The following is a 14,164-nucleotide window of genomic DNA, read 5'->3' on the forward strand; positions in this document are numbered from 1 at the left end:
CATTTATTAAACTCTACCTTGTAGATAGGTTCCATCTAAATCATGTTATCACAGTAGTTACAGAATCATTACAAAATAGACTCAAAGTGCCTTAAAACAGTGGTCTAATCCATTCAACTGACTCAAGCCAAGGTCAGTTATACCCCAACCATTATTTTTTTTTAATTCTGGCAAATATCCAGAAGTCTTTAAAATGCTGCTGAATGTAATAGAGGTTATAATCCCCCTAATAATCTATTTGGATGCTTCACTATATTGCCTCTATAATTTTGTCCTGGGGAGAAGAGAGGGAGATTCATTTCAGCTAGTTTTAGACAGCTACATCCGAAGAGGTCCTCCAGCTCCCTTTATAGTTACTTCTAGTGCCATTTGCCATGCTTCAGACATTTAGATATGATGAACGATACCGAAGAAGTGCCTGTTTATCTAACTCAGTATTAGTGGCTTGGACGGACTCAGTGCAGTCTACAGTGCAGAAGTCTGAATTTAGACATTAAGAATAAGATTCATCTGTCTGACCTACCATTATTTTAATCAAGCCCATGTTTCCTTAATTTGCTTACAAGAAAAACACATGAGACAATGTCAAAACCTTAACTGAAGTCCAAACACTGGGCATCTACTGCTCTTTCCTTACCTACAAAATCTGATATCCGCTCCTAGCAGGGAATTAGATGGCTTTAATAGGTTTGCTCTTGGCAAATCCATGTTGTCTCTTACTTTTTTTTTTTTGCTATTTTCTAGCTACTTTAAGTAGTTTATCTGTTCAGCAACTTTTCTATGAATTGAAAATAATTCCCCCCACTCTCCTTCCTTCTCTCCCTTTGAAAGAGAAGTTCTACATCATTCTCTTTTAGTCTGTTGGTACCTCATCCATCCTCCAAGAATTCCCACAGAAACCCACTGACAGGTCTAAATTTTTCAGACAGTTATGTAACAAAAAATGAAGTTCATTAAACCAATTAAGATACCTAACCTATATAACCTGTTCTTTCCTTATCTACAATTGAGGTTCTAGCCCTAGGTTTAGCTGTGCATGTCATATGCTCACCAACGACCTTTTCAGTAAACATGAGATAAAAAGTCATTGTACCTTTTTGCCTTCTCTGCACCTACTATGAGCAGCTTTTCCTTTCCTGCAGTACCTCTCTTAGGTGCCAAAGACTTCTTTGTTGTTCTTCTCCCTATTAACATACTAATATAATTATGTTATATTAAATCTTCATTTCTCTTGCTAGTTGCATCTCACTGAGTGCTTTGGCAATTCTGACTTGTCTCTACATGCGTGTGTTATTCTACCATGCTTAGTAAATAGAGAAATTTTCCTCATTATGTCTAAGGTGAAAGAAAAGATGACAATTTAGCGAAGCTGGTCTTTTATACTTTCTTTTCTTCACATTGGTGAAGCTTGTACTATGGTCTTTAGTAGTGTTTTGTTGAAGTACCCACAGATTTCTCTTTAACTTGCACCCTAGAGATTTTTTAAAATAAATTCTCTGAGTTTATTGATATCTACCTTCTTGAGACTTTTTTTTCAAAAATGTAATTTCATTCCCAACAAGTGTGTGGTAACTGAAATCTCCTGTTACTATCAAGTCCAATGGCTTTGGATACGTACCAAGAACAACCATGTTCTTTTCTACTTTCCTGGGTACCAACAGATATTTAGCAGCTCTAACTAATCCTATTTTTGAGATCTCAAAGCAACCGTCATATTCTTGAAATACAAGCCAACATTTCTTCTCTTCTTCCCTTCTTACTGAAGAAGTTATATTCTCTACATGACTGGACTACTAGTGTAATGTATATGATAAATTATCAACAATGCCAATTTTGTCATAATCTTCACTTTATTCTTCTCTATTCCTCATTAATTCTTCTGTTAATTCTTCTCTGTTCCTCTTTCTTCTACCATTAGTATACAAACAGCTAAGATACCTGGCAAACTGATGCATGACTCTTTGTCTAGTCACTTCTTTAATCCTGTTTTAAATAATCCTATCTCTCTCAGGGGCTAGACCTATGTCCAATCTGCATTGTTTAAGATGAAGATTTTTGTCCTTGCCACATGGTTCTTAATTTAAAGTTCTCTTCTCTCAGAATAAAAGCCATGTAGTTATATCTAGGGTGTATCTGACTGATGCTTGACTTGGACATGAGAGGAGAGACAATATTATCTCTTGAATCTTCAACCTCTTTATCCATTGCCACAGAGCCTTATAAGCACTTTTGATTTGCTTAGGATCATTCTTGGCAATGTCATTAGTATTCTTTATCATATGCTAGTGATTGGTAGAATCCCCTGCAACTTGGCAAATTTGGACTCTTGTGAAGAAACACGCCAGCCATAATATGTGCCAGGTGGTGCAGATGTCTCCACATCACCTTGAGTAGAAGATCACTAGCCAGCACCATCTTGTATTTCCTCTTTGTAATAGAGGTATTGTACTCCTTGGGGTAGTGGTTTTTTTGTCCGTTATCATTGAGATTAATTCTTACTTGCTCCTTGGTCAGCACTCCTGCTTTTGATTTCAGTGGTAAGCTATTCAGATGTTGAATGCCACATGCCCTCAGAGGACATCGGCAGCTATCTTCCTCTCTGTAGTTTCAAGTTTACTCCTCCAGTACCAGTACTGCTTCCAAACTGAAAGCTCCGCTTTAATTTTTTTGTTTCCAAATGCATGCTGTAGATAAAGTCCACATGACCCTACTCAGCCAGTTTCGATTCTCTCCTTTCACTGCTCCTTTAATTGCTTCTTAAGAGATTCCCCTGGAGATCTAACAGAAGTCTTTCCAGATTTCACCAGTAGGAAAATATAGGCCAAAGTTCCTGTAAATCCAGTCAAGCATTTCATCACAAGATGTCATCATTGTCTAATTTTAAATATAGCTATTGAATTATCAGTGTATGACATATTTCCTGTCAAATATTTTTCACTGAGAATAAGATCCTATGTAGTATATAAAGCTCTTCATGCCTGGTAGATTAAGAATATTTGTGCTTGAATTTAATATATTTTTGTTTCTACTAACAGTTCATAAAAACACTGAAGTATAATACGAAGTGTAGGACAAAGTAAATACTAAAATGAAGGATTCCACATCAAGCTACATTTGCTCTTCAGTATTATCAGAAATTTTACTGTTTGCTAAAAAGTTACAAGACAAGAAAAGTTAAGTTTCCTGAATATAGTGCTCAATAATCTAAATGCTTTCAGTTCAACACTATGAGAAATCTCTTTGACTTGTACACTCTGAATGTTAAATACATTATTTTTAATCTCTACTGGATAATCTTTTTTACATGTACAGAATCATAGAATAGTTTGGGTTGGAAGGGACCTCTGAAGGTCATCTAGTCCAACCCCCCTGCCGTGGGCAGGGACATCTTCAACTAGATGAGGTTGCTCAGAGCCCTGTCCAGCCTGACCCTGAACGTTTCCAGGGATGGGGCATCTACCACCTCTCTGGGCAACCTGTGCCAGTGTTTCACCACCCTCAGTGCAAAAATTTTTTTCCTTATATCTAGTCTAAATCTACCCCCCTTTAGTTTAAAACCATTCCCCCTTGTCCTGTTGCAACAGGCCCTGCTAAAATGTTTGTCCCCATCTTTCTTATAGGCCCCCTTTAAGTATTGAAAGGCCACAATAAGGTCTCCCTGGAGCCTTCTCTTCTCTAGGCTGAACAACCCCAAGTCTCTCAGCCTTTCCTCATAGGAGAGGTGTTCCATCCCTCTGATCATTTTTGTGGCCCTCCTCTGGACCCGCTCCAACAGGTCCATGTCTTTCCTTGTGCTGAGGGCTCCAGAGCTGGACGCAAATACATTCAAGTAAAACTAATAAAACTCATGTATTTATATATAAACTGATGAAGTATTTCAAACTTATATTACCTGATACCATACAATGTTTTTTCCTAAGCATAGGTCAGATCTTTACATTTGGCTGTGTTAAGTTTAGCACAGAGCCAGGAAGGAGAAGAGAGAAGGTGAATGAGAAGTTCTGAGATGGAATTTAGGTCCTCAGTACTACAACACTTGGGCAGATAAAACCCTAAGTAAAACACACAGGGATCCAGACAATGCCAGCATCTGTAAGTAATTAGACAGGGGCTATGTGAGGCACTTCTGAGGAACACTGGGGCACCTGAGATGCTTCTTGCCAATAAACTATAGGAGCTTAAATAGTAGCAGCACACACAAAAAAAAGCTGATTTGCTGCAGAAAACTTCAAAGCAACCCCTTCACTGGGGCCAGAGACGTAACAAAAAATCTTTCAGGTTGTATTATCAGTAAGAAAAACCTTGTATTGCCTTGTGGTAGTTAATAAGTGGTAATTAACACAAGCTAAAATCTTAAGTCAAGTAAAATCTGTTGTTAAATATATAAATATCAATGTAATAAGGCTCCACTTGATGGTTACTCCAGTCTGCTAATGGTGAGAAATAAAGACTCCTTATTTTCTGCTAGATAACCCTATTACATTGTTAATAAAAAAAATAAGAATATATTTGAAGTATAACATGTTTGACATAATGCATTTAATGCATTTGATATTATAATAGTTCCCGTTGCTTTGCTGCCTAAACTGTGTTTGACTGAACCGGGAAAAGGCATAAAGGAATGAAAAGCGGAAAACATACATGTGAAGCTGCATATAGCCAGCTCTATAACAGAAAGAAATGTCTTTATTGCAGTCTGCATGTACAGCAAAATTGATTAAATTTAAAGAAAAGTAGTAGTATTTTGATTAATAGTACATAGCTTGATTTCTTCATTAAGAGCAAAATCAGATTATCGTTCTAAACTAGCTAAAGACCATTAAGGAGTTGACAGAAAAGAAAAAATGTTGGTTTGCAGGAAGCTGCACACCGAATAGAAAAAAGTTGGGACTCAGAGTCCCCTCTGGGAAAAGATGAAGCGAAGAAAAGAACAGATCTCCTGCCAACTGAAAGAGCTGAAGAACCAAATGCCACATTTGAATGCCAAGAAAAATGATGCATGCAGTAGAAGCCACAAAATGGCTGATGGCAAGAGTTCTGAGATATTTCCTGATCTTAAAAGAAAAAAGTAGAAAAAGAAAAGCAGTGGTCAGCCATAGGAAGGCACAGACTAGTACTTACACATCACTAAGTTATGCAAATTTGCATATGCATACTGTTGCTTTTGTCTCCTTTTCATAGCTCTTACTTGCTGTGCAACTTCTTAATGGACACCTGATTTTGCATTTGGTGCCTATATACTACCATGATAAAAAATAATAAGCAGCAAATCCTGAATTACTTATAATATCTTTATTATTAACTGCCTCCTAACCTAGAGTTTCTCTATGAATAATTCTCCCTTCCAACACTGCAAGTTTCAGAAAGAAAAAATAGCCTGCCAGGACAACATGCCTAGCACTTTTCATGATATTGCCCCTTACTTTTTTAGAAAAACAATAATCTGAATCTGCTTGTTTTATCTGCAATTACATTTGTATTCAAATCAGTTATATTCTCTTTTTCCTTGATTCCCTTCTCACTGTCCAGCAACTGTTAAAATAGCTGTGCCAACTCTATTTATTTCATAAGACACAGTTTTGTCCTGTACAGGTATAATGCTCCATGAAATGGGCGGTTGTTAAAAAACTTTTTTTTTTTCAATTTTAAGTGATAAGGTACCTAGTCTCCTGCCCAATACATAAACCCAAGTAATTGCATGCAATTGCCAGCAGGGATGTACCAGTACGGGTGAGTTAACATAGCTTTGCCTCAAGACCAAATTATTCAGACATACAAGTCAGTTTTCTTTCCATGAGTTAGGACAAAGACATAGTAAAATACTTCCAAAATTCTTATCAGCACAGTTGCATAGGTTTATGCTGACACATCAACAGGCTACTTGTGACTTAGAGTTCTTAGAATGCACCATGGTAGGGAAGGTTTGCAAATTTTCCCGTCATTGCTAACACCAGTCACTGGCTGTCAGCAACATCTTCAGCCCTGTGCCAAATATTTGTTTGAAGCAGCATTAGATAATATAATGCTTTAAAAAGTGTCAGCAGCTATTGGATTATATATACTCAGGGTCCCATCATTCCAAACAAAAACTCAGCTGAAAAAAGTTGGAAAATATCCCCCTAGTAGAAAAGCTTCAATATGAAGACATTAACATTAATAGAATATTTTTTCTGGTAAGATTTCAAAACAACATTAATGACTCCGATATGCTATTTAAAGTAACAGCTCCGGGATACTGGGCCTAATGCATTTCTAACAGTAAACAACATTGATTCTGTTCATGGTTATTCAAATACCTACAAATGATTTCAACACAGTGGGTTACTTAGCAATCTCTTATCCACAGTTTCCCTATAGATAGTTAAGTCAAAATTAAACAATAGTTAGTTGGTTTTCCTTACTTGTAGTGTGATCATTCATCTCCCCCAGTCCAGTATTAATTCCAGCATCTATTGAACTCATGATTTTATCAATCTACAAAAGAGAGAACAGTGAAAACAATTTATGGGCCCCATCTTTGTTATTTTATTTTCATTTTTCATGCATAAATTTATGGCATTATTACTCTCATTAGGAAAACAACAATCAAGATTGCAAAATGCAAAAATCAAAGGTAGACAACTGATTTCTCCACTTTGATTTTTATTTTGCAACATTTGTATGCTAGCAAAAGCTAAAGCTTGAGACTAGTATTTCTTTTTCTACAGTACAGTTCCTTTCATACTGACAACTCTGGTCATCTAGGTACATCTCATTCTTTGAAACTACTTTTGTCATATTTCAGTATATAAATACAAAGGAGAAAAATGCATATATTAAAGATGGAATGGATTTTAATTTTATAGGCTTGTTTCATTTGATGGTAACTGTGAACCACTAGAGGTCTATTTAAGCAGTAATATTAATGTATAAGAATATTGTTTTGAGTGTTATAAAGTACTAAAGCAATTGTTCAATTAATATTTCCAGAGAATTTCCTAGCTCCCTTTTTTCTATCTGCCCCAAGGCCACTGAATAGGTATGAAACATAGCTGTGTCCCCACATACCGCAGAATGATATTGTTTATGAAACAGCACTACGTTGATCCCAAAACTCATTTGCACATTTCTAAATTACATTGAACTTACTATGTCAAAACTATTATACTTATTTTATTTTCCATAAGAACAGGACAAAACTAAAAGTGAATCAAAAGGCTGGTGTTGTCTAAGAAGTCAGACACAGAGAACCAGGTTTTACTGAGCTTAATATTAGGACTATTAGGAAAACTGTCTCCTCTTTAAAAACTATGTATTAGTCACTGGTGACAGGAGAAAATCTGGGAATTATGTCAGAATCTGCAGATTTAGAAATCATACTTTTTTTTTTTTAATAAACTACATTTTTCTTACTTTTAAGAACAATCAAACCTTGATGTCCCCCTGAAAAGGCAAACTTGGACCTGACTTGTTTCAGGTTTTCATAACAATGTATCCAAGTTATTAAGATGAAAACCTGATCCTAAGTACATTTCCACTGAGAAAGTATCTCCTTTACAACAAAAACTACCTTCAGATGCCCTATCAAATCAGACATTTAGATGAGCTGGAAACCTTTTTCTAGAAAAATAATCAATCACACAAATAAGCTCTGGGTTCTTTCTGAACTAAAACGGCACTCTGGAGTTATATACGTTTCCCCATAGCAGTCATTTTAAACAGAAAGGCTTGCTTCTCTGTAATAGCAGTAAAGCTCTAAACATTTCCCACTCTTAATTTACCTCAGTAAGACGGGAACTTTTGTGTCTATGAAGAATCATTTACATTCTTGAAATTTAGCACAGGAGGAAAAAAAATTAAAAATAAGGTGTCTAAAAATTATTTTAAATCTAGTTCTAAAACTAAAATAAAGTCTCTCGTATGAGCAAGCATGTGCACTACAAACTCAGTGTGGACACTTCTTTTAATAGTCCCGAATTCATTGTAGCTGTAAGTGTATTCCCACTTCACATAAGAGTCAGGTATATGCCAAGCATTCTGTACACAGGCTACATACCAGTTAGAGGAAATGTTATATAGGGAGGGTTTGTAGAATGAAAAATCAACCTAAAAATCTTAGACTCTCCATTCCTGCTATTTTCTCTTGTGTCTTGCTGGCGGGCATTGCCATGGTGGGAAATAATTAGCAAATATTTAAATAATGGGCATAGCTACAAAGAATTTTACCAGTTTTATTAGTGTCAGTGGTGAGGGCTTTAGTAAAAAATAATTTCAGCGTCACAACAAATTGTAGACTTACTTCTGGCTAACTTCATTCACTATGGAAACAATAGACTTCATTAAGTGTGCAGCATTTTGAACAAAAATGCATTGCATTTTGTGCCAGCTCTCAAACTACCATGCATTACACTATGACGTACTCTCTGAGGATCTGCAGTGTGGAAGATTCACTTTTTATTTAATCTGTGAAACTGAAAACAACAACAGCATTTTCACAATACCATATATTTGCTTGTACTTAAAAATTAACAAAACTTACTTCTTCCCATTCTGATGTGAAGGAAGGTGTTCTCTCCGAATTCCCTTTGGAGCACTGTTGGTTTGGTGTGGGTTCACTCCAGTTGCTTCTTGCTTTTTTGTCATTTGGTGGATGGGTGATAAGATTAGAATCAGATTTCGAGACGTTTTTGCACAAATGCATTTCAAGCAAAGTCTTTGGTAAGGATCGTATTCTCCCAAGTGTGCATGCTCGCTCCACAAATCCCCCAGTAGTAATAACCCATTGTTCACTTATCCTTGTTGATGGGCCAACCAATGTATGATTTTCTACCGGTTTAGTTTTAGTATGAAATATGGTTCTGTTTACAACTGGCGGCTTTTTTTTCTTAACAGGAGGATCAGTGTTGCTTTCTTTCCGTAGCTGTATCTGCTGCACTGTGCTCTTGCTCAAAATGCTTTTCTCTAGTGGACCACTGCACTGGTTTCCTTTGCTGTACAGCTGCAGTGGATTATCAGGTGGGTCACATGCAGGTGATGATCCATGAAGTAAACCTGCAAACTGTTCAGCGGGGTGTCCTTCAGGAAGTTCACTTTCAGTGGATGTTTCTCCCTCTGAAATGAGAGAGTACCTCGTAAAAAACCAGGGTGATAAAATACTGCAAACAACAAAACCCTTAATCTCTGCAAAATGACTTTTGTATGCCGCTTGGTTCTTTCTTATGTACAGAAACAAAAGATACTTATGTCATGCATTGATTTATTAGTCTCTCAAAAATTAATTATCTCCTTAAACTTGACTATTTTATCCTGACTGGTTGAAAAACAGCCAAAACCACTAAGTGCTACACATAAATTCCAGGAAAAAACAAATTTATAAAATAAAATGTTATCGCTATTCCATCAACTTGATGGTGTCTCTTTTAATTTGTTATTGAGTTGAAATGTGTACAAATTATACAGTTTAGTATGATGGATTAGCTAGTTACTTTATAGGTAGTAAAACACATGAAGAACCAGTATTGTCAGGAGTATCGTTAGTAATTTTTCTTTTTATAGTCATTATAATAATAGTGAATTTACACTACGACGCCTTTTTACTGACAGTCTCTAAAGAATAGATCTGAGTGTTGTTTTTATTTCTGGGAACTTTTGAGAATAGATTCAGAGTAATAGTAACCATTGGGGAAAAAAAAAGGAAAACAAGTCTTTGAAACAAGTTTTATATGCAATTTAGCACACACACAAAAAAGAACTACAGAAAAAATGCACTTTTTGGCACAGTTCAGAGCGGATTATTAAAAATTTATAGCTGTTTTTATGCCTGTTGCTGTAAGGACTAGGAGGGAAAAAAAAAAAGATACCTTTTTCTACCTGTGCTACCTCATTTAAAGTGTTGGTGTGAATAACATCACTCTATCCACATGGCATTAATTTTGCATATTCTACTCAGAATAACTGTGTCCCCACTAACAGTTGCATCTCTATAACTACTTCATTAAAGATAAATACATTCATCTCATTCCTGCTAGAAGCTGTATGTCCATATGTAGACTCTACTGCAGGACTGTACGCACAGCACTAGCTACCAGAAGGAATCAAACATAGCATCATGTCATAATTTGCAAAGAAATTGAACAGTTTCCTCCTATTTGCTAAAATACCTGCTTGTAAAAAAACCCCACAAATCTCAAAATATCACTTCTAAAAGGAGGCAATATTTGATTATATGAATGATAGAAGAAAGATTTTGGTGTGTATTTCAAAACATCATCAGCTCTTTTACTAGTCAGCAGCTTAAAAGTGTAAAATTATGTGTTTTTCTCATTTCTTAAAATATCAGGATAAAATTCTAATTAAGATTAGGAGTGCAATCTAAAAAAATCTACCTTTCTTCTTTGGGAAACAACTGACTAGAATATACACTTAAGACATTTTGCAACTAAAAGGATGTGGGGAGTTACAGCTTAAGGAATCAATAATGCCAGAAAAGTTGGTTTGGTGGGAAAAAGCAGGGGAAAAGAAGGACATGGGGCATTCTCACTTTCTTTGATTTCTGAAAGTTGCTGAATTAATTGTATGTCTGCAATTTTGAAGGTGAACTTAAAGTGAAAAATAAATGATGCGAATAATGTTTGACTTTGGTGTTTTTACCTTACCTGAAAAACTCAGTAGCTGGGATTCAGCTCCAGATTAAGACATCTCATTTTATATATCTATGTAGGTAAGAAGTATTTAAGCTCCCACCATAGTCAGAGATCAGGCTGATAAAGTCAGTGGATCCTAGACAGTGATGCCACATGTTGTGGCTAGTCAGCTGAATCACTCCCTGTACTCTGTTAACTGCATTGACTGGACTGCCAATGACTATAATGGGAGATGGCATCCGGTTTGCATTCAGATACCTACACTTAGATGTCTTAATCATGAACTGAATTATATTCTGCTGTTCTGGGAATGAGTCTTAACAGTTGTCTATTGAATTTAGTTGAGATAAATGTTTTTGTCAGGACAAAGTAAGAAAGAAGAATAAATCAGGAAAAAGAAAAGCTTACAGACACCTGGATTGCAAGGATTTCACTAATATCTTTATCATCTTCACTAATATCTTTGCTACATCTATACTACTAAATAAAACTTTTCTTTGATACCTTTAGCTTTATTAAAGAGCTTTGTCAATTATATGACAAAGGAAGCAAAGATCTCATAGCTATGCCTTCTTCACCACATGATTTTGAGCAATGCAAACCACATCTATACTGGGCAATGAAAAAGACTGGCATTGTCAGGAAAAAATAGTATGTGGTCATGATAAAGGTTAAGAAGGAAGCAGCATTGCATGCTGCACTGCAGCCCTAGAACAGGTTATCCAGAGAGGTGGCATCTCCATCCTTGGAGGTTTTCAAGACCTGGCTAGGAAAACTCATGATGATGACAGTCCTGCTCCAAACAGGAGGATAGACTAGATGATCTCCAAACGTCCCTTCCAACCAACGCTTCAGTGATCCAATTATAATTCTGAATCTTTTGACTTTTGAATTGATAACTGTTAAGTCCAATGTTCTTTTAATACAGATTTGTATTATTATTTTGGTTTCCTAATGCAGTTAATGCTTAATACTTTTATGTTCTGAGAATAATAAGAGTACAGAGATGGACTATACCACTGCTTTAAATAGTATAGTAGCCTACCACTCACTGCAATGTTCTAAAGAAATAATAGAAGGGAAAAAAAAATCCATGCAATAGACAGTCATAAAATAATTTGCTTTTCTGTCTTATTCCAAGTTAGTATTTGTTGACCTAAGACCTGAAGCATGAGATATTAAATAACCTCTTCAAACTGCACCATATATAAAACTGCAACTACGTCTTCATTGCTCATGTGAATGTCCAAGATCTCAATCTCAAGAACTTAAAGTATGAAAAACTCTAAACAGGATAATATAATGATTCTTCTGTATCCTTGCTAAAATAGGCAACTTTACTTAAAAAAAAAATCCTTCCTTAGCTTTTAATAATTACCGGTATCTGAGATTGGCGTCTTTTTATTGTTGCATATTCCTGCCATGAATTTTAAGACAACTGATACTGAAATCGATATTTCTTCTGAGGCTTAGTAGTGATGCATAAAATGTGATATTTTATGTATTATTTTCTGCCTGTTTTTAAACGTATCAAAATTATTCTTTTTCTTTTGAATACTGCTGTGCATTGAAAAAATTCCTTTCATTAAATTGTCTATACTGATGATCAATGTCTTGTGTGGTTAGAATTAATCTTAAAGCTACTGATATATCTGAGAAATTCAGACTCTCCATTCCTATTGTGTTCTATCCCCTAACTTTATCATATGCTTTTGAACCTTTTCATTAGATGCTTTATTTTTATTTGTTTCAACCAACTTAACTGGCAGCAAGAAACAATATGATATGCATAAGTCTATACTCAGTGAACAGTAAGTTAATGATACCAGTTTTGATTTCTCATGGGCTTCTGAATAAGTCTTCTGAGAATGGACTTTAAGAAAGAGAGTGAGGATACCGGGGAGACAGAATAGGTGGAGAAGTTCAAGCTCTTGGATTGAATCCCAATGGAAAGAAGTTTTCTGCTTATGATTTTTTTTTTCTTTTTGCAAGAACGTTTATTTTTGTAATCTTAAAAAAAGCCAACAGAAAGAGATCTTGCTTCCTCACCAGATATGCTTTTCTTACCACCTTATCTTTTTACTTGTAAATAGTATCCTAAATACCAAAACATAAACAGATGTAATTTCTACAGATCTTTAGTGTTACTACAAGTGCACGTGCAGTTTACCCATATGAGTGGATTACTTCTGAAAATTGCTGTGATACTGCCATATCTGTGTTGCATGGAAAACATTTATATTTGGAACTACAAATAAATTCATTTCTACCATAATCTCAAAGCCACAGATACATGTTGCTATTATCACCAGTTTATATAGAACCAAACTGGCATTTAGGCAGCAGACTGCAATTCAGTCAGCTATTTATTTACACACTGGTGCACCCCAGCACAGTTGCTTGTGGTACATATATAGAACTCTGTGGAATACCATTTCTCACTTTCAGTATTTGAGGGTTATAATTTACAGATGCTTCATCAAACTCACGTATCTATTTTCTGAATCTGACTCCAAGACTACAGAGCACATTAAGAAAATCAGGAGCATACTAAATACTGTAAATTTTGCATTCATGTAAAGTTGGAAATCAGCTTATTCACACTTGTATCTCAAGAGATTCCATGTTCAAAACTAAAGTACATTCAGGAGCATAACAGTTGTTAATAATAGTAATGAAAAGAGCTGTAATAGATAAATTATAATGACAGAGTTGCATCTTTAACAGGCATTGCTGTTGCCATGGCATATGTTTCTAATGTAAAACAAAAATCCACTAGAAATTTGTTCTATAGCTATGGTAACAAATGTATTGTGACACCTGCACATTTAATCTATTCAAGTTCTGTTTTCATTTGATCCAGAAAGATGTTTTTAGCAGCACACTCTGCACATGTGTAATATCTGCCCAAAAATGTATTCTCAGCTCCCTTTTCCACACACTCAGTTGACTGATAAAACTAACAGTCACAGCTGAGTAATATTTGGAGAGTACCCTCTCATAGAAGGATGGTAAGCAAAGAAGTCATCTTATTTGCATGGTAAAGATTGCTTTTAAAATGGGATGATCAGCAAGAAAAGGTGTAAGACAGAAAATTCATAGTATTTAAAAACTGAAGTCGCAATATTCAGGAAGGCATTATTTCACACAGCAAACAACATGGTGCTCTGACCAAGCTCCAGCTCTTTGATGGCAGTATGTTGGCTGCAGATATCTTTGATGAGGCAGTGCAATGTTTTCTCACTCTAGTAAATGTTATAGCAAGGTACCATGGACCTGTGTGGGAGATATAACAACACAATTACTAAGCAACTAATGAAGGATGCAGGCTTCTACTGTCACCGGCAACAACACAGAAAAGGAGCAACAGTGTCCAGCCAGATTGCTGTTTCTCCTTCTGCTTCCTCCTGAATCTAAAGAAACCACCAGAAGGTGGTTTGCAAGGTTGGTGTCGGCGGTCTCCAGGCTCTGTGCCCAGGTTCCAACATTACCAGCTTCTCAAAGCCGTACAGTCCCTTAGAAATCACAGTAAAAGCCTCTGT

At 35.8% G+C, this 14,164-nt stretch overlaps 1 protein-coding gene across 8 annotated transcripts in view; it reads right to left on the reverse strand.

Moving 5' to 3' along the window:
- The window catches only part of ANKS1B (ankyrin repeat and sterile alpha motif domain containing 1B), a 450,635-nt gene that overhangs the window by 219,630 nt on the left and 216,841 nt on the right, over positions 1 to 14,164 (reverse strand). For all 8 annotated transcript variants that reach the window (XM_076335327.1, XM_076335287.1, XM_076335320.1 and 5 more), the window contains 2 exons: positions 8,519 to 9,090; positions 6,402 to 6,474 (listed from right to left, as the gene is read on the reverse strand). In XM_076335327.1, coding sequence (XP_076191442.1) covers positions 6,402 to 6,474; positions 8,519 to 9,090 — 645 coding nt within the window. The remainder of the gene's footprint in view (positions 1 to 6,401; positions 6,475 to 8,518; positions 9,091 to 14,164) is intronic.

The sequence above is a fragment of the Aptenodytes patagonicus genome, chromosome 1, assembly GCF_965638725.1.
Source record: "Aptenodytes patagonicus chromosome 1, bAptPat1.pri.cur, whole genome shotgun sequence".
Taxonomy (NCBI): domain Eukaryota; kingdom Metazoa; phylum Chordata; class Aves; order Sphenisciformes; family Spheniscidae; genus Aptenodytes; species Aptenodytes patagonicus.